Genomic DNA, 20,847 nt, shown 5'->3' with positions numbered 1-20,847 from the left:
TTACAGTAGGTATGGTGTTTGATGGATGCAACTCAGTATTCTTTTTCCTCCAAACACGACAAGTTGTGTTTCTACCAAACAGTTCCAGTTTGGTTTCATCAGACCATAGGACATTCTCCCAAAACTCCTCTGGATCATCCAAATGCTCTCTAGCAAACTTCAGACGGGCCCGGACATGTACTGGCTTAAGCAGTGGGACACGTCTGGCACTGCCGGATCTGAGTCCATGGTGGCGTAGTGTGTTACTTATGGTAGGCCTTGTTACATTGGTCCCAGCTCTCTGCAGTTCATTCACTAGGTCCCCCCGCGTGGTTCTGGGATTTTTGCTCACCGTTCTTGTGATCATTCTGACCCCACGGGGTGGGATTTTGCGTGGAGCCCCAGATCGAGGGAGATTATCAGTGGTCTTGTATGTCTTCCATTTTCTAATTATTGCTCCCTCTGTTGATTTCTTCACTCCAAGCTGGTTGGCTATTGCAGATTCAGTCTTCCCAGCCTGGTGCAGGGCTACAATTTTGTTTCTGGTGTCCTTTGACAGCTCTTTGGTCTTCACCATAGTGGAGTTTGGAGTCAGACTGTTTGAGGGTGTGCACAGGTGTCTTTTTATACTGATAACAAGTTTAAACAGGTGCCATTACTACAGGTAATGAGTGGAGGAAAGAGGAGACTCTTACAGAAGAAGTTACAGGTCTGTGAGAGCCAGAAATCTTGATTGTTTGTTTCTGACCAAATACTTATTTTCCACCATAATATGCAAAAAAAATGATAAAAAAACAGACAATGTGATTTTCTGGATTTTTTTTTCTCAGTTTGTCTCCCATAGTTGAGGTCTACCTATGATGTAAATTACAGACGCCTTTCATCTTTTTAAGTGGTGGAACTTGCACTATTGCTGACTGACTAAATACTTTTTTGCCCCACTGTATTTTAACCTCTTTTTCTCATCTTTCAGGATACATTGGGGGTTTATCTACAGCATTACAGAATGCTGTAGAAAAGCCCCTGATGCCGGTGGGCTTAGCTCATCTTCGATTTTGTGGGTGACAGGTTCCCTTTAATATTGAATTTTGCAATGATGAAGAAGAAGGGAGTAGAATGTCCATGGTGCACAGTCTTTTAATTGTCTCGACACTTTTTTAACCATGTGAAATAAAGCTACAGATTTTTATTCATACGGCAATGTGGATCTGTTTCTTCCCTTTTTTTGTCAATTTTCTCAAGTGGATCTATACTGTGACATCAAGGAGCAATGCTACTTTTAGCATTGTGAGGCTTTAGCATTGTGAGCATAGTGAGGCTTTTCCCATGATTTGATGGTGCAAGTAGGAATAGGATTAGGCAAGGTAGAGCAGTCAAGACCATAAGTTCTAGCAAACTCAACATTTCTACTGAATGATTTTCCTACTGAATGTGATGCAGCCTGGAATCAGCCAAGGAAATACAGTCAGGATTGTCATATATAAGGGCTAGGGTCCTGAAAAACTCTTTTGCAGACTGCAGACACATCGAATCCTGGGGCAGAGAAAAATTCCAGGACTGATGTTCCCCTTGCATCAGTGAAATAACAGTTGCTATTTGCTAAACACGAAAACCTGCTTCTACCCCCCGAAAAACTGTCCGGAAGGGCAATATTGGGTTCAAGCTGGACCCGCCAACCAGCAGCGTTCCCCATAATAGGATCCTCCAGCGGCTGCTGTTGCTGCTGAACCTCAGAACAAAGGTCAGTCACCTCCGATGTCAACCTCTGCATTTGCTCTGCCAGCATAGAAAAGGGATCCAATGCTTATAAGTATAGTATAAGTTTTGTACCACTTCTTGTGCAGTTCAAATAGATACTTCATTCTCTTTCTTAACCTGTCTAGCATGAGTAAGCAGGTCTGTGCCCATAAAAAAGGATAATATTTAAATTTCTTGAGGTAGGTTCAAAACATTTCTAGGAGACAAGACTTTAGCGTATTTAGAGGTTTGCAATTTTGCAATTAGCGGTGTGTTAGGACTGGCGGAACGCACCAAGAGAGATGATATAGATGCGTTCGCAGTCCGGGGTCCACCGTGCAGGTGAAACCTGCTGCTAGGAAATGACAGACTATATGGCGGTATCCAAAAGTATACACGCGTGGGTTAAACCTCACCCAGCGTGAAGAAAGCGATCCTGTTGCGTCACAGGACCGCGGTACCGCACATAGAGCGCGAGCAAGTGGTCAGCGAACTTAACCCCAACAGGGATTGTAGTCAGATTAGACCCTTGCTGGCACTACACCGCTACTGGGTGTGTAAGGAAATATATAATTATAGCACCGAAGTGCGAACTGTGCCGTGCTGGCAGGTACCACAAAGCACCCAGACGTGGGTCAGGAAGCGCACACTGGCGCATGGCACCGCACTGGCGGTCACAGCAATAGACGCTGATACATGTGTGACACGTTGAGTGATTAGTCGGGCGCTAGATAGCAGCCATACACCATACGCGAACAGTCATACAATAGGGGTATTTAAAGAACGACTTGCACTCACAACAAACACACGTATTAAATTGTACACTAGCGCATGGCCGTGCAGTCATGCGCAGTTTATATAGTTGCAGGACAGGAAGTGGCCACAGAAACTTTGCCCTTCCAAGACCTGCCAAGAGGACCAATAGAATGCGCTGCAGAGTCTGAGCACATGACCCTCGATCTCCAACGGGAGATCTTGCCCTGGGCATGCTCAGTGTGCGCAGACAAGGACTTAGTCCCAGAGAAGACCACTCGCTGCTGACCAGCACTGACTTTAATGGCAGGAGCTGAAGAAGCAGCAGTAACTCTCTGAACAGAGTGAGACCGAGCAAGACGCTGGGACCGACGTCCCTGCTGAGCAGGCTCCACTGCGGCTGGGTAGGAATGGGGGACCGCAGCGGAGACGGCTCGAGATTCCCCCTGTGCAGAAGCGGGAACTCGAGACCTAACATTACCCCCCCTCCTAGGGCCCCCCCTCCTTGGGCCTCGCTACGCTCGAAGGCAGCAATGAGCTGTGGGGCCCGAATGTTTTCAGCAGGCTCCCATGACCTGTTCTCTGGACCATAACCCTTCCAATCCACCAGATAGAACTTTTTGCCGCGTACCACCTTACACCCCAAAATAGCGTTCACCTCGTAATCGTCCGTAGACAAACCCGATGTCCCGGCAGATGACTCGGAAAACCGGGACATGTATACGGGTTTCAAGAGGGACACATGAAAGGTGTCGGTGATACCCAAGCGAGGAGGAAGATCCAGGCGGTAGACCACAGGATTAACCTGTTCGAGAACCTTGAAGGGACCCAAGTAGCGAGGAGCAAACTTAGTGGACTCAACTCGCAGCCTGATGTTACGGGCGGAGAGCCACACCAAGTCGCCAGGAGCAAAGGTCGGAGCGGGGCACCGATGAACATCGGCGGAGGACCTCATTCTCTCCTTGGAAGCCCGAATGGCATCCTGAGTGCGATCCCAAATGTCCCGTGCCTCCACAGCCCAGTCTGCCACCCTGGGATCGACGGAAGACACGGGCATGGGCACAGGTACCCGCGGATGCTGACCATAGTTAAGGAGGAATGGAGTTTGTCCAGTGGAGTCAGCTACAGCATTGTTAAGAGCAAACTCCGCCCACGGTAGCAAAGATGCCCAGTCATCTTGCTTAGCAGAGACAAAATGTCGCAGATATGTGACCAAGGCCTGGTTGGCTCTCTCCACCAACCCATTCGTCTCGGGATGATATGCCGAAGAGAGATTCAACTCGATACTGAGAAGGCGACAAAGCTCTCTCCAGAACCGAGACGCAAACTGGGGACCCCGGTCACTGACAATTTTGTCTGGCATACCGTGAAGACGGAAGATGTGTTTAACAAACAATGCTGCCAAGGCCCGTGCAGAAGGTAGCCGAGGAAGCGGCACCAAATGCACCATTTTAGAAAAATGGTCGGTGATAACCCAAATGACAGTACAGCCACGTGACTTGGGCAAACCCACCACAAAGTCCATCCCGACCATCTCCCAGGGCCTGTCTGCCACCGGCAGAGGGTATAACAACCCAGCTGGCCGTTGACGGAGAGACTTATTTTTGTCACAAGAGACACATGCCCGAACGTAGTCTCCTACGTCACGAACCATATGTGGCCACCAATACATTCTCGCCAACAACTCAGATGTCCTCTTTGCCCCAAAGTGTCCACCCACTCTGGACGAATGAGCCCACGAGAGAACCTCCGGACACAAATTGATGGGAACAAAAGTCTTGCCCGGAGGCACAGACTCAAGCGAAACCGGAGCTACGGTTCTCAGACTCTCTGAAGGGACAATGAGCCGAGGCTCGTCCTCCTCCTCCACAGTTGACACCAGGGAGCGAGAGAGAGCGTCAGCACGAATGTTCTTCTCCCCGGCGAGATAATGTAGAGTGAAGTGGAACTGGGAGAAAAACAAGGACCATCTGGCCTGACGAGAATTCAGCCGCTGGGCTGTCTGTAAATAGACCAAATTCTTGTGGTCCGTGAAGACTTGGAATGGGAACTGAGCACCCTCCAAGAGATGTCTCCATTCCGAAAAGGCCAACTTCATTGCCAGCAGCTCCCTATCCCCGATGGAGTAATTTCTCTCCGCTGGTGAGAAGGTCGTTGAGAAGAAGAAGCATGGGCGCTTCCGACCTTGAGCATCCTTTTGATAGAGGACTGCTCCTGCACCAACGGATGAGGCATCCAACTCCATTAGGAATGGCTTATCCACATCGGGACGATGTAAGATGGGAGCGCTAGCAAAGTGGGACTTAATAGAAGTGAAGGCCTTGGAGACCTCTTCGGACCACAATTTAGGATTCGCTCCCTTCTTGGTGAGGGATACCAAGGGAGCTACCATGGTTGAGAAGTGGGGGATGAACTGACGATAGTAATTTATGAACCCCATAAAGCGCTGCACCGCTTTCAGAGAATGGGGTTCCTGCCAGTCCATCACTGCCTGTAGTTTGGCAGGATCCATAGCCAATCCCTGGGCCGAGATGATGTAGCCCAGGAAAGGTAAAGACTCCTGCTCAAACATACACTTCTCCAACTTGGCATAGAAGGAGTTTGCCCGTAGGAGGTCGAAGACTTTGCAAACATCTCTCCGGTGGGAGTCAATATCTGGAGAGTAGATGAGAATATCATCCAGATAGACTACGACCGAGGTGGAAAGCATATCCCGGAAGATATCATTCACAAAGTCTTGGAAAACGGCTGGGGCATTACAGAGCCCGAAGGGCATCACCAGATATTCATAGTGCCCATCCCTGGTGTTAAAGGCCGTCTTCCATTCGTCCCCCTCACGGATGCGAATCAGGTTGTAAGCACCCCGCAGATCTAGTTTAGTAAATACCCTTGCTCCCCGAAGTCTATCGAATAACTCAGATATCAAGGGCAAAGGATACTTATTCTTAACGGTGATGGCGTTAAGACCCCTGTAGTCTATGCATGGACGCAATTCCCCATTCTTCTTCTGCACGAAGAAGAACCCTGCCCCAGCAGGTGACACTGACTTCCTAATGAATCCTCTTGCCAGATTTTCCTGGATGTACTGTGACATTGCCTCCGTCTCCGGGAGAGATAGCGGATAAACTCGACCCCGGGGAGGCTCAGCACCAGGCAAGAGATCAATAGGACAGTCATAGGGGCGATGAGGCGGAAGGACCTCCGCCGCCTTTTTGGAGAACACGTCTGTATAAGACCAATACTGCTTGGGGAGAGAGGATAGATCTGCGGGTACCTCAGTAGTAGCAACCTGAACGCACTCCCTCTGACATCTACCCCCACAAGATTCACCCCAACCCAGAATTCTGCCTGAGGACCACTCGATATGAGGAGAGTGGTACCGTAGCCAAGGTATTCCCAACAGGACCTCATCAATTTCTTCCGGAATGACGAGCAGAGAAATTATCTCCTGATGAGATGGCGACATGGACAGAGTAAAAGGGATGGTCTGGTGTGTTATCTGTGAGGGCAATGTCGACCCATTCACCACTCGCACCGTTACTGGTTGAGCAAGCATTACCAGGGGTATTGCGTGACGTTGGGCGAAGGCAGAAGACATAAAATTGCCCTCCGCCCCAGAATCCACGCAGAGCTCTACCGAGTGGGAGAATGAGCCAATAGTAATTGTCCCTTTAAAGGACAACTTAGAGGCAAACGTCGCCGTGTCTAGTGTACCTCCACCTACTACCACTAGACGCTGATGTTTCCTCGACCGCTGAGGACATCTGGTGGCTAGATGTCCTGACTGCTGGCAAATATGACAGACCCTGAGTGCACAAGCGGTCCGGGACTTAGATCCTGCTTGTGACACTTCCCTGGCCTCATGTGGCTCAGGAACCAGGACCGGAGATTCCAGAGGTTTGGCGAAAGTAGGAGCCAGCCGAAACCTCTGCCTACACTGGGCTCGCTCTAACCTCCGCTCGTTAAAAGGAGGTCAATTCGAGTGGAGACAGTTATTAACTCCTCCAGTGTGGCAGGAATCTCCCTAGTGGCCAAAGCATCCTTTACGTGGTCAGCCAAGCCCCTCCAAAATATGGGGATAAGAGCTTTATCCGACCAATCCAGCTCAGATGCTAAGGTGCGGAATTGGACGGCAAAATGACTGACCAAGGACTCATCCTGAGTTAATGCCAGCAATTGGAGCGCAGTATCATGGGTGACTTGAGGTCCTAAAAAGACCTGTTTCAGAGCGCTCAGAAACAGCGGAGCACTCTGCAACACATGATCGCCACGCTCCCACAGCGGCGTAGCCCATTCCAACGCCCTGTCCGACAATAGAGACAGAATAAATCCCACCTTAGCCCGCTCTGTGGGAAAACGTGCAGCCAGGAGCTCGAGGTGAATAGAGCACTGACTCACAAATCCCCTACAAAACTTGCTATCACCAGAAAATCTTTCTGGCAGCGGGAGGCGAGATAATGTCGGAACAGGGGTGGCAATGGACATAGTAGCTGCAGCCACGCTGGCAGCCTGTACAGCTACTGCAGTAACATCCACAGCTGAAGTCGCGCTCTCGAGAGCCGCCAACCTACCCTCCAGCTGCTGGATATGCCGCAGAGATTGCTGTTTGTCTGTCATCACTAGCCAGACCCTGGCGCTAGTGTAATGTTAGGACTGGCGGAACGCACCAAGAGAGATGATATAGATGCGTTCGCAGTCCGGGGTCCACCGTGCAGGTGAAACCTGCTGCTAGGAAATGACAGACTATATGGCGGTATCCAAAAGTATACACGCGTGGGTTAAACCTCACCCAGCATGAAGAAAGCGATCCTGTTGCGTCACAGGACCGCGGTACTGCACATAGAGCGCGAGCAAGTGGTCAGCGAACTTAACCCCAACAGGGATTGTAGTCCGATTAGACCCTTGCTGGCACTACACCGCTACTGGGTGTGTAAGGAAATATATAATTATAGCACCGAAGTGCGAACTGTGCCGTGCTGGCAGGTACCACAAAGCACCCAGACGTGGGTCAGGAAGCGCACACTGGCGCGTGGCACCGTACTGGCGGTCACAGCAATAGACGCTGATACGTGTGTGACACGTTGAGTGATTAGTCGGGCGCTAGATAGCAGCCATACACCATACGCGAACAGTCATACAATAGGGTAGGGGTATTTAAAGAACGACTTGCACTCACAACAAACACACGTATTAAATTGTACACTAGCGCATGGCCGTGCAGTCATGCGAAGTTTATATAGTTGCAGGACAGGAAGTGGCCACAGAAACTTTGCCCTTCCAAGACCTGCCAAGAGGACCAATAGAATGCGCTGCAGAGTCTGAGCACATGACCCTCGATCTCCAACGGGAGATCTTGCCCTGGGCATGCTCAGTGTGCGCAGACAAGGACTTAGTCCCAGAGAAGTCCACTCGCTGCTGACCAGCACTGACTTTAATGGCAGGAGCTGAAGAAGCAGCAGTAACTCTCTGTACAGAGCGAGACCGAGCAAGACGCTGGGACCGACGTCCCTGCTGAGCAGGCTCCACTGCGGCTGGGTAGGAATGGGAGACCGCAGCGGAGATGGCTCGAGATTCCCCCTGTGCAGAAGCGGGAACTCGAGACCTAACACAGTGAACCAATCATCTGCAAATACATTTTTTATTAATCTGTCAAAGCTGGTAAATTCAAATATGTAGATTCGACTATCTTTACATTCTATAAATGTGTGCTTCACTTATAAAATAAGCTGAACATAGGCAGTGAATTTAATCAGTGATTCTCATGCCTACACATTATAAAATAAACAATACAATATTGATGCAATTAATTTGTAATGTAATTTTGAACTTTCAATAAAAAAAGTCAATTCTGTCAATATCACGACAAGATACATATATTTGTGATGCCCCGTGAATAATTGTAATACTGACCTTGTCATTTTTCCAAAATATTTTACTAGTATGTATAAAAAGTTGATTCTCTTCATGTGAAATTAGATTAAATCTTCCAAAATCTCTTAAAATAAATAGTTTTGGAAACAGTATTCTTAAACTATTAATATGATAGTGAGTGATCATCATTTCTCCTTTCTCATTAAAATAGACTTCTTCACCAATTGAATTTTGGAAATGAAGTTTTCTTAAAAAATACTGTAAGAATTGAAAATTGCAAAAAAAATTGTGTAGAGAAGACAAGCTTGAGTTAGATATACATATTTTAGATTTGCAGAAAAAGAGACTAAATCATTTTGGTATAGATTACATTTTTTTTAAAACGTGTGCTAAAGTCAGTTAGTGTTTCTTTCTAACATTGGATCGAGCATCAGGAGATGCATCCTACTGCTGGTCCCAGCTATCTATGTTCATTTGTGCAGTAGATTGCCATGGAAACCCAGTGCTTACCTTCGACATCATGCCCAACATGTACTCTGATCGGTGGTAAGATTGTTATGACTGTCAGAGCGCTGCAGTTCCCACATTTGAGCCAGCAGTTGTGACCGGCGGTAGAAATGGCTGCCACCGATCACAGGCATCGGCTGATGAGAATACTACTGTCATCATCCTACACCTACTCTCGCTGATAGCAGCAAGAGCAGGTGAGACTGATGAAAGTATTCACAATCTGGTGCTGTACAATAAATACTTTTTTTTAAACAGCGTGAGTTCCGCTCTATTTTTTATAACCAGCATATGTAAATCTGACAGCGCCTAGCTATCAGCTTTCTATTGGATGGTTATCAAGAATAGAGGGATCCCCACAGCATATTTTTTAATTATTTAAATAATTTAAAAACCGGTGTGGAGTCCAACCATTTTTGACAACCAGCCAAGCTAATGCAGACAACTTTTGGCTGGTATTCTCAGACTGGGAAGGGGCCCTGGATATTGGCCCTCACCAGCCTAAACATAGTAGCCTGAAGCCGCCCCAGTAAAAGTGCATCTATTGGATGCACCAAGCAGTGCTTTGTCAAGCTCTTTCCACTTGACCTGGTGCATTGGCAGTTGGGGTAATATTTGTGGAGTTGATGTTGGCTTTGTCATGTCAGCTGATGACAAGCCCACAGGCTATCTTTTGTATCAACGACACCCCCACAAATATTACCCCATCTGCCACCACAATAGATCAAGGACTGACCAAAGTATAGTAAATTTGCTTTTTCTGAGGTGGCTGCAGACTGCTATTTTAAGGCTAGAAAGGGCCAATATTCATGTGCCCTTCAAAGATTGAGAAAACTAGCCCCCAGCTGTCTGCTTTAGCTTGGCTGATTGTCAAAAAAGGGGGGACATGTCGTGGTGAACCTCTATGTTTGATAACCAGCCAATATAATGCTGACAGTTGGGAGTTGCAGCCTGCAGTTCTCAGCTTTACCATAGCGGGTTATCAAAAATGGAGGGGAGAGCAAGTGCAAGATGATGAGAGTGATGATGATGAGTCACATCTGCTGGCTCACATCACATGATGCAATCTGACAGCATGGGAACCATAGCGCTCTGACGGACGGTAAAGAATGCAGAGCCGCTAGTGTTTTTCGTGCTGTCACACAGATGACAGTGTGGAAAACACCTAAACAGTAACACGGACTTCCATGAGAAGTCTGTGTTCAGGGTCTGTGGTTGGACATTAAGTGTTCGGTACAGACCTTGAAGTTTACTGGTCGGGTTCGCCCATCAATAATTATTTGTAATAATGAAAAATTACACAGGAAAAAATTTTGCACACACTTTCCAAAGTTTAAATAATACTTTAAACAAAAGCCTTTGTTGGTGATGACAGCTTCAATACGCCTCCTGTATGGAGAAGTTAGTCACACGCATTTTTCAGTTGTGATTGTGGCCCATTCTTCCTCACAAATGCTCTTCAAATCGTTAAGGTTCCATGAGCTCCCTCTATGAATTCTGAGCTTTAGTTCCTGCCACACATTTTCTATTTGATTCTAATCAGGTGATTGGCTGGGCCATACTTTCTTTCTATGAAATCAACTGAGAGATTCCTTGGATGTGTGTTTGGATCTCAGTCTTACTAGAAATGTCCACCCTTATTTTCATCTTCCTGATGGATGGTGACCGATATTTATCAATAATGCATATTTGTTCATTCAATCTTCCCTCAACTTTATGAAGTTTGCCAGTGTCACATGCTGAAAAACAGCCCCAAAACATGATGCTCCCACCTCCAAACTTCACTATTTGAATTTTATTTTTTGGGGTTATGTGCAGTGCCTTTTGTCCTCCAAACATGGTGTGCATTGTAGCATCCACAGAGTTCAATTTTGGTCTAAGCTGACCAAACTATATTCTCCCAGTTTTTCACAGGCTTGGAAAATGTTGTTTAGCAAATTTTAAGCATGCGTGAACATGTTTTTATTCAGCAATGGAGTCTTGAGTGCTGAGCATGCATACAGGCCATGGCGGTTGAGTACATAACTTATTAGTTAAAATATATATAGATAAAATGAACGCACCACTCTGCATTTATATCAGACTCAACTTATCATGTGTGACCTGCTTGCTTGGCTGGCCAGCGAAAACAAGAGAAAAAAGTGGTATAGGAAAAAGCAGTTACGACTAGTGACGAGCGAGCACTAAAATGCTCGGGTGCTCGTTGCTTGGGTCGAGCAGATTGGAATATTCAGGTACTCGGACAGAACAATGCCCCAAGTAAGTCTGTGGGAGACCCAAGTATTTTTACTGAGATCCCCCCCGGGGGTCCCTATAAGGTCTACAAAACATCTGAAAATCATGGAAATTCTGCTCAAATGGCACAAGAACATCATGGGGATCGCCCCTGGAAGCATTCCTGACTAGGGTTGAGCGACTTTTACTTTTTTAGGGTCGAGTCGGGTTTCATGAAACCCAACTTTGCCAAAAGTCGGCGACTTTTGAATTTGTTCGATCTGTTTTGCTCAAGCCTATTCCTGACTCCTACTTCACAGCTTTAAACAATTTTTTCCGAGATTCATGCCATTTTTCCCGGTGCCACAAAAAAACAGATTAAAACAAAATCAAAATGGATTTTGCTGGGAAATATATTAAGATACATCCTTTGCAGGTTAATGACTTGCCTGTAAGGCCAAATTATTAACCCAAGACCGAAAATTTCTTCCCCCACTTAGGCTTAGTTCAGACGCAGCGTTTTTGAAGCATTTTTCAACTTTAACATTGCTTCCAACGACTACAAATGCATTCACTGGGAAATGTCATTGTAAAATTTAACACACCTAGCTGGCCATGTGGTGTGTGACAGATAAGCAGAGCCATCTTGTTTCATGAATGAAGGAGGGACTCTTAAAGTCACAGAGCCTATTTTTACTGGTGCATCAGGAGGCATTAATCTTCTTAAAGGGCCATTATGAAACAGTGGGTCTCCAAAACTGTTGTAGCCTATGCTGTGAGTGGATGGGCTGTATAAAATTACGACACACCACAATACCCCTTTCATAAGATGTCCAGAAGGGCCTCCTGATAAAATGTTGCATTGAATGCAAGGCCTGCCCTGCTACCAATTCATATGCACCCCATTACTGGATGGGTCAGTGCAAATCCACTTCACAATATTCATTTTGTACTCCTGTACTCTATTTCTGGGCACGCAATGGCGAGCAGGGCGGCACCAGGTCTCATATACTCGAGATGATGCTGTGCGGCCAAGCTAATCACTGCACAACCACAACAAAGATGGCTGCGGCATTTCATAGCCTGGCAGATAATCCCTGCAGGATGAATGGGTCTCTAATGAGCACCAAAAATGCTGGGCAGTGCTTGCCGAGTACCCAAGCATAGTGATACTCCGGCGAGTAACGAGTAGTGGCGCGCATGTTCGCTCATCACTAGTTACGCCCACTTAAAACATTTAAAAATATTTATTTCTTCGGTATCCATTAAGACATTTCTGTTAGTGCATCAATACATCTCTGATGCGTTTCCTGGGTTAAAATACACCCTTAATCACAGAGGTGTCAGCATAGTCTCATCAGAATCTATTTACAACCACCAGAGTTTAGATAACACAATTCATTTAATATACATAAAATATATATACACATATATACACAAATATATTCAATCAGTTTAATATTATCAACACAAATTCAAACAATTTATGTACATATAATGACATTATTTAATATTTTATTATAATGGCAGTAGATTATCTAGTCACACTATGTTAGGGTTGACGGAATGCACCGAGTATATATGTATGTAATAATGGATGCGTTCGCAACCCGGGGTCCACCGTGCAGGAGACTATAAGACATTATACTATATGGCGGTATAAGCAAACTCTGTTACTTCACAGAATCGCAAGGTTAGGAAAACGCTGTGCCCTGTTTACCTCACAGAGGATAAAAGCTACCTAATAGAGGCAAAAGTAAACTGTGGTCATGCAGTCAGCATAGCACACAACTCCTCTCCGGTGGAGCCAGAATTCTAGTGGCTATACGCCAGCCCTGAATTCACACACACAAAACTCCTCACCGGAGGTGCTGGTATTCTAGGTGCTTATTTCAGCCAACCCTGACCACATACAGCCATGACCACAATGTATCAAAGCTCATAACATAGGTTGATACTAGTGCTTGGCCGTGCGGCCATGCGAACGTTTTATAGTTGCAGCTCTTCAGGACCTTCCTGGAGAACCAATGGGAACTGCTGCAGGGGCTGAGCTTGTGACTTCCGATCTCCAATGAGAGGTCCTCCCGTGGGCATGCTCAGTGTGTGCAAAGCAGGACTTAGTCCTAGAAAAACCTGCTGGACAGTGATTGCCACAAAAGCAGAGCCTGGAAAGGCAACAGTAACCCTTTGCACAGTATCAGACTGAGCGAGATGCTGGGACCAACGTCTCCGCTGAGCAGGATCCACTGCGGCTGATGTAGAATGTAGAATGGGAGACCGCAGCAGACATGGTTCGAGATTCCCCCTGTGCAGCTGCAGGAACTCGACACCTAACATTACCCCCCTCCCAGTACCCCCCCTTGGGCCTCGCCACGAAGGCAGCAATGAGCTGCGGAGCTTGAATGTGTTCAGCAGGCAACCAGGACCTGTCCTCTGGGCGATAACCCCTCCAGTCCACCAAATTAAATTTTTAGCCATGTAACACCTTGCACCTCAAAATAGTGTTCACCTCCTAATCTTCCGAAGACGAACCCGATGTCCCGGCAGATGACTCGGAAAACTGGGACATGTTTACGGGCTTTAAAAGGGACACATGAAAGGTGTTGGTGATACCTAGGCGTGGGGGAAGGGCCAGATGGTAGACCAAAGGATTAACCTCTTCAAGGACTTTGAAGGGACCCAAGTAGCAAGGTGCAAACTTAGTGAACTCAACTGGCAGCCTGATGTTACAGGCGGAGAGCCACGCTAAGTCTTCAGGAGCAAAGGTAGGAGCAGGGTGCCGATGGTCATCGGCGGATGACCTCATTCTCTCCTTGGAAGCCCGGATGGCATCCTGAGTGTGGTCCCAAATGTCCTGTGCCTCCACAGCCCATTCTTCCACCCTGGAGTCGGCAGAATACATGGGCATAGGCACAGGAACCCGCGGATGCTAACCATAATTAAGGAGGAATGGAGTCTAACCAGTGGAATTGGCTACTGCATTGTTAAGCGCAAACTCTGCCCATGGTAGCAAGGTTGCCCAGTTATCCTGTCTGGCTGAAACAAAATGTTGCAGATATTTGACCAGGGTCTGGTTTGCTCTCTCTACCAACCCATTCTTCTCGGGATGATATGCTGAAGAGAGATTCAACTCAATGCTGAGTAGACGACAAAGCTCTCTCCAGAACCGAGACGCAAACTGGGGACCCCAGTCACTGACGATTTTGTCCGGCATACCATGTAAGCGAAAGATATGTTTAATAAACAATGCTGCCAGAGCCCGTGCAGAAGGTAGCCATGGAAGAGGCACCAAGTGCACCATTTTGGAAAAATGGTCAGTAATTACACAAATAATGGTGCAGCTACGAGACTTGGGAAAGCCCACCACAAAATCCATCCCGACCATCTCCCAGGGCCTGTCTGCCACCGGCAGGGGGTAAAGCAACCCAGCTGGCCGATATCAAAGGGACTTGTTCTTGGCGCAGGAAACACACGGCTGAACATAGTCTCTGATGGGCCATATGCGGCCACCAGTATGTCCTCGCCAGCAGCTCAGATATCCTTTTGGTTCCAAAATGTCCACCCACCCTGGACGAGTGAGCCCAATAGAGAACTTCCGGATGCAGATTTGATGGAACAAAAGTCTTGCACAGAGGCACAGACTCTAGAGACACTGGGGCCACAGTTTTTAGGCTCTCCAAAGGGACAATATGCCGAGGCTCCTCTTCCTCCTCTTCAGATGATACAAGGGAGCGAGAGAGAGCATTGGCACTAATGTTCTTCTCCCCGGAAAGAAAATGGAGGGTGAAATGGAACCGGGAGAAGAACAAGAACCATCTGGCCTGGTGAGAATTTAACCGCTGGGCTGTCTGGAAATAGACCAAATTCTTGTGGTCTGTGAATACTTGGAAGGGAAAACGAGCCCCCTCAAAAAGATGTCTCCACTCTGAGAAAGCCAACTTCATTGCCAGCAACTCTCTGTCCCCGATGGAATAATTCCTCTCCGCTGGTGAGAAGGTCTTGGAAAAGAAGAAGCAAGGATGCTTGCGACCTTGAGCATCCTTTTGGAAAAGGACTGCTCCAGCACCAACGGATGAGGCATCCACCTCCATTATAAATGGATTATCTACATCGGGGTGATGTAGGATGGGAGCGCTAGCAAAGTGAGATTTAATAGAAGTGAAGGCCTTGGAGACCTCCTCTGACGACAATTTAGGATTTGCTCCCTTCTTGGTGAGGGCTACCAAAGGGAGCTATCAAAGTTGAGAAATGAGGAATGAACTTGCAATAATAGTTAATGAACCCCATAAAGTGCAACACCGCTTTAAGAGAATGGGGTTCTTGCCAGTCCATCACAGCCTGTAGTTTGGCAAGATCCACAGCCAATCCCTGGGTGGAGATGATATAGCCCAGGAAAGGTAAGGACTCTTGCTCAAACACACATTTCTCCAACTTGGCATAGAGGGAATTTGCCCATAAGAGGTCGAAGACTCTGCAAACATCTCTCCGGTGGGAGTCAAATTCTGGAAAGTAGATGAGAATATCATCCAGATAGACTACGACCGGAGTGCAGGGCATATCTCGGAAGATATCATTGACAAAGTCTTGGAAAATGGCTGGGGCATTACAGAGCCCAAAAGGCATTGCTAGATATTCATAGTTCCCATTCCTGGTGTTAAAAGCCATTTTCCATTCGTCCCCCTCACGGATGCGAATCAGGTTGTAAGCACCCCGCAGATCTAGTTTAGTAAATACCCTTGCTCCTCGAAACCTATCAAAGAGCTCAGATATCAAGGGCAGAGGATACTTGTTTTAATGGTGATGGCGTTAAGACCCCTGTAGTCTATGCATGGATGTAGTTCCCTGTTCTTCTGCAAGAAGAAGAACCCAGCCCCTACAGGAGACACTGAGTTCCTTATGAATCCTCTTGCCGGATTTTCCTGGATATACTGTGACATTGCCTCTGTCTTCGGGAGAGATAACGGATAGACTCGACCCCGGGGAGGCTCAGCACCAGGCAAGAGGTCAATAGGACAGTTATAGGGGCGGTGAGGCGGAAGGGTCTCCGCAGCCTTTTTGGAGAACATGTCCTCATAGGGCCAATATTGCTTGGGGAGAGAGGATAGATCTGCGGGTACCTCAGTAGTAGCAACCTGAACGCTTTCCCTCTGACATCTACCCCCACAAGATTCACCCCATCCCAAAATTCTGCCTGTGGACCACTCAATATGAGGAGAGTGGTACCGTAGCCAAGGTTTACCTAACAGGACCTCAACAATTCCCTCAGGAATGACGAGCAGAGATATAATCTCCTGATGAGATGGCGACATGGACAAAGAAAATGGGAAGGTCTGGTCTGTTATCTGTGAGGGCAGTGTTGACCCATTCACCACTCATACGGTTACTGGTTGAGCAAGCATCACCAGGGGTATTGCGTGATGTTGGGTGAAGGCAGAAGACATAATATTGTCCTCCGCCCCAGAATCCACGTAGAGCTCAACCGAATGAGTGAATGAGCCTATTGTAATTGTCCCCTTAAAGGACAATTTGGAGGCAAACATCGCCGTGTCTAGTGTACCTCCACCAACTACAACTAGATGCTGACATTTCCCCGAACGCTGGGAACATCTGGTGGCAAGATGTCCTGACTGCTGGCAAACATGACAGACCTTGAGTGCACGAGCAGGTAGATCCTGCTTGTGACACTTGAAAGGCCTCATGTGACTCAGGGGCCCGGACCGGAGATTCCAAAGGTTTGGCGACGGTGGGAGCCAGCCAAAAGCTCTGCCTACACTAGGCTCGCTTTATCCTCCGCTTGTTAAAACGGAGGCAAATACGAGTGGACACAGCTATTAGCTCCTCCAGTTTGGCAGGAATCTCCCTAGTGCCCAAAGCATCCTTGACGTGGTCAGCCAGCCCCCTCTAAAATATAGTGATGAGGACTTTATCCAACCACTCCAGCTCTGATGCTAAGGTGCGGAAATGGATGGCAAAATGGCTTATCAAGGACGAACCCTGAGTCAATGCCAACAGTTGGAGCGCCGTATCATGGGTGATTTGAGGTCCTAAAAAGACCTGTTTCAGAGTGCTCAGGAACAGCGGAGCACTCTGCAACACATGATCTCCACGCTCCCACAGCGGGGTAGCCCATTCCAGCGCCCTGTCCAACAGGAGAGACAAAATGAATCCCACCCTTGCCCACTCAGTGGGAATACATGCGGCCAGGAGCTTGAGGTGTATAGAGCACTGGCTCACGAAACCCTTACAAGATTTGCTATCACCAGAAAATTTTTCTGGCAGCAGGAGGCGAGATAGGGTCAGAACAGGGGTGGCAGAGGACAAACTGGCTGCAGCTACAGCGACTGCGGTGACATCCACGGCCGAGGTTGTGCGCTCAAGAGCCGAAAACCTACCCTCCAGCTTCTGGATGTACCGCTGTTAGTGTTGAGCGATACCGTCCGATACTTGAAAGTATCGGTATCGGATAGTATCGGCCGATACCCGAAAAATATCGGATATCGCCGATACCGATATCCAATACCAATACAAGTCAATGGGACATCAAGTATCGGAAGGTATTCTCATGGTTCCCAGGGTCTGAAGGAGAGGAAACTCTCCTTCAGGCCCTGGGATCCATAGGGATGTGTAAAATAAAGAATTAAAATAAAAAATATTGATATGCTCACCTCTCCGGCGGCCCCTGGACATCACGCTGGTAACCGGCCGGCTTCTTTGTTTAAAATGAGCGCCTTCAGGACCGGCGAATGACGTTGTGGCTTCTGATTGGTCGCGTGCCGCCCATGTGACAGGCACGCGACCAATCAGAAGCCGCGACGTCATTCGCAGGTCCTTAATTCCTAGAATTAGGAGTTTTGTGAATGAGAATGACGTCGCGGCTTCTGATTGGTCGTGTGCCGGTCACATGGGCGGCACGCGACCAATCAGAAGCCGCGACGTCATTCGCAGGTCCTGAAGGCGCTCATTTTAAACAAAGAAGCCTGCCGGTTACCAGCATGATGTCCAGGGGCCGCCGGAGAGGTGAGCATATCAATATTTTTTATTTTAATTCTTTATTTTACACATCCCTATTGATCCGATACCGATACCCGATACCACAAAAGTATCGGATCTCGGTATCGGAATTCCGATACCGCAAGTATCGGCCGATACCCGATACTTGCGGTATCGGAATGCTCAACACTAACCGCTGTAGACGCTGATCGTCTGCCATTTACTATCCAGATCTTGGCTAGTATTATGTTAGGGTTGACGGAACGCACCGAGTATATATGTAATAATGGATGCGTTCGCAACCCAGTGTCCACCGTGCAGGAGAGAAACCTGCTGCTAGCAAAAGGCAGCACTATATAGCGGTATAAGCGAACTCTGTTACTTCACAGAATCGCAAGGTAGGAAAATGCTGGGCTCTGTTAACCTAACAGAGGATCACAGCTACCTAATAGAGCCGAAAGCAAACTGTGGTCATGCAGTCAGCATAACACACAACAACTCCTCTCTGGTGGAGCCGGAATTCTAGTGGTTATACGCCAGCCCTGAATTCACACACACAAAACTTCTCACCGGAGGTGCCGGTATTCTAGGGGCTTATTTCAGCCAACTCTGACCTCATACTGCCATGAACACAATGTAGCAAAGCTCATAACATAGGTTGATACTAGCGCATGGCCATGCAGCCATGCAAACATTTTATAGTTGCCGCTCTTCAGGACCTTCCTGGAGAAACAATGGGAACTGCTACAGGGCCTGAGTGTGTGACCCCCGACCTCCAATGAGAGGTCCTCCCGTGGGCATGCTCAGTGTGTGCAAAGCAGGATTTAGTCCAAGAAAAGCCTGCTCGCCACTGAACAGTGCTGGCCACAAAAGTAGAGCCTGGAAAGGCAACAGTAACCCTTTGCACAGTTTCAGACTGAGCGAGACGCTGGGACCGACGTCTCTACTGAGCAGGATCCACTGCGGCTGATGTAGAATGGGAGTCCGCAGCAGACATGGTTCGAGATTCCCCCTGTGCAGTGGCGGGAACTCGACACCTACCACACATAATTTTTTTTTGTTAAATTAGAAATATGCTCTGAGGAAACTGGATGATGGAAGTTTTGTGTCATAAAGGTGAGACCTCTTACATTCATGACTGTGCTTTAAGACATGTTGTGGACTGCTCCCCATAAGTGGAGGATGATCAAAATCCTATCACATGTGACTAATTAACATGGGGGAGCAATGTGAAGAAACCAGGTTATATTTTAATTACCCAGATGACTATGTTTAGCAAACCAAGAAGAATTGACTTTTTATCTGTATGTTGGCTTTTGGATTTAAGTGTGATTTCCTGTTGGTCAAGAAAACAAACTTTTGCTTGTGGAAGCCTGGAATATTGACTTGTAAGCTGATATTTGATATTACATTGTGTGCTCTTATCCTTGATGAATAGTGAGGACTACTGATATGCTAATTACACATTGTCTAGCCTAGATAGGTTGTTGAATTTTAAAGCAGAGTAAGAAAATATATGCAAATAGATTACATAATCAAACAAGGCTATTTGATCTTATCACCACTGTTTCCCTTATCTATGAGGCTGAACTGAAGGACACTGGGTAAATCTAAAATTAGCTTATATGCCAATATAATAGGTTATATAATAAGTAGTGTTGAGCATTCCGATACTGCAAATATCGGGTATCGGCCGATATTCGCTGTATCAGATTTCCGATACTGAGTTCCGATACTTTTAAGATATCGAACACCGGAATTGGAAGTTTCTATAGTGCAATGATGCGCTGTAATAGAATGTGGGTGGTGCGTGGGCGGAGACTGCGTGCCTGTGTGTGCAGGTGAGGTCTGTGTGTGAGCATAGGGGGTCTGTGCAGGCCTGCCGGAGTCTGTGCGGCCTGCCGGGGGGGTGCGGGCCTGATGGGGGTCTGTATGGGCCTGACGGGGGTCTGTATGGGCCTGATGGGGGTCTGTGCAGGCTGCCGGGAGTCTGTACGGGTCTGCTGGGGGTCTGTGCGGGCTGCCGGGGGTCTTTGCGGGCCTGCCGGGGGTCTGTGCGGGCCTGCTGGGGGTTGTGTGTGTGTGCAGGCATTGTCCGATGGGACTACAAGTCCCATCGGGCTATGCCTGCTACAATGACACTGATTGACACATTAGCCAATGATGGAACAGGAGTAGTCCCATCATCTGGCTAATGTGTTGAATGTAAAAAAAAAAAACACATACATACTGTTAGGAGTCGAGTTCCCGCCTAAGTCCTGCTTTGCACACACTGAACATGCCCAGGGTAAGATCTCTCAGTGGAGATGAAGGGTTACATGCTCAGGTACTGCAGCAATTTCCATTGGTCCTCCAGGAAGGCCCTGTACCTGATCAAGTTCTGCGACAGTCTTCCATTGGTCCTTCGGGGAAGGTCCTGAAGTTGCTACAGCTATAAAAGGTTCTCATGACTGAACGGCCATGCGCTAGTATCAAATATGTACGAGCTCAGCACCAGTGTGGTCGTGTGTGTGGTCAGGGACCTGGCTGAAATAAGCCTCTAGAATGCTGGCACCTCCGGCGAGGAGTTTTGTGTGTATGCAGTCAGGGACCCGGCTGAAATAAGCCTCTAGAATGCTGGCACCTCCAGCGAGGAGTTTATGTGTGAATTCAGGGCTGGCTAATAGCCATTAGAATTCCAGCTCCACTGGAGAGGAGCTGTGTGTTGGTTGGACTGCATGACCACTGTCGGCTCTACACAGTAGCTGTGTCCCCTGGGAGCTAAACAGGGCACAGTGTTCTCTTTACTACGGGCTC

At 47.6% G+C, this 20,847-nt stretch overlaps 1 protein-coding gene across 1 annotated transcript in view; it reads right to left on the bottom strand.

The window, feature by feature from the left end:
• LOC138657463 (vomeronasal type-2 receptor 26-like) overlaps positions 1-20,847 on the bottom strand; it is an 80,930-nt gene that overhangs the window by 18,638 nt on the left and 41,445 nt on the right. The window contains exon 4 of the mRNA XM_069745262.1: positions 16,301-16,403. Coding sequence (XP_069601363.1) covers positions 16,301-16,403 — 103 coding nt within the window. The remainder of the gene's footprint in view (positions 1-16,300; positions 16,404-20,847) is intronic.

This window comes from Ranitomeya imitator, chromosome 1 (genome assembly GCF_032444005.1).
Source record: "Ranitomeya imitator isolate aRanImi1 chromosome 1, aRanImi1.pri, whole genome shotgun sequence".
Lineage (NCBI taxonomy): Eukaryota > Metazoa > Chordata > Amphibia > Anura > Dendrobatidae > Ranitomeya > Ranitomeya imitator.
Note: the sequence above shows the minus strand (reverse complement) of the source record. Positions and strands in the feature narration are given on the sequence as shown.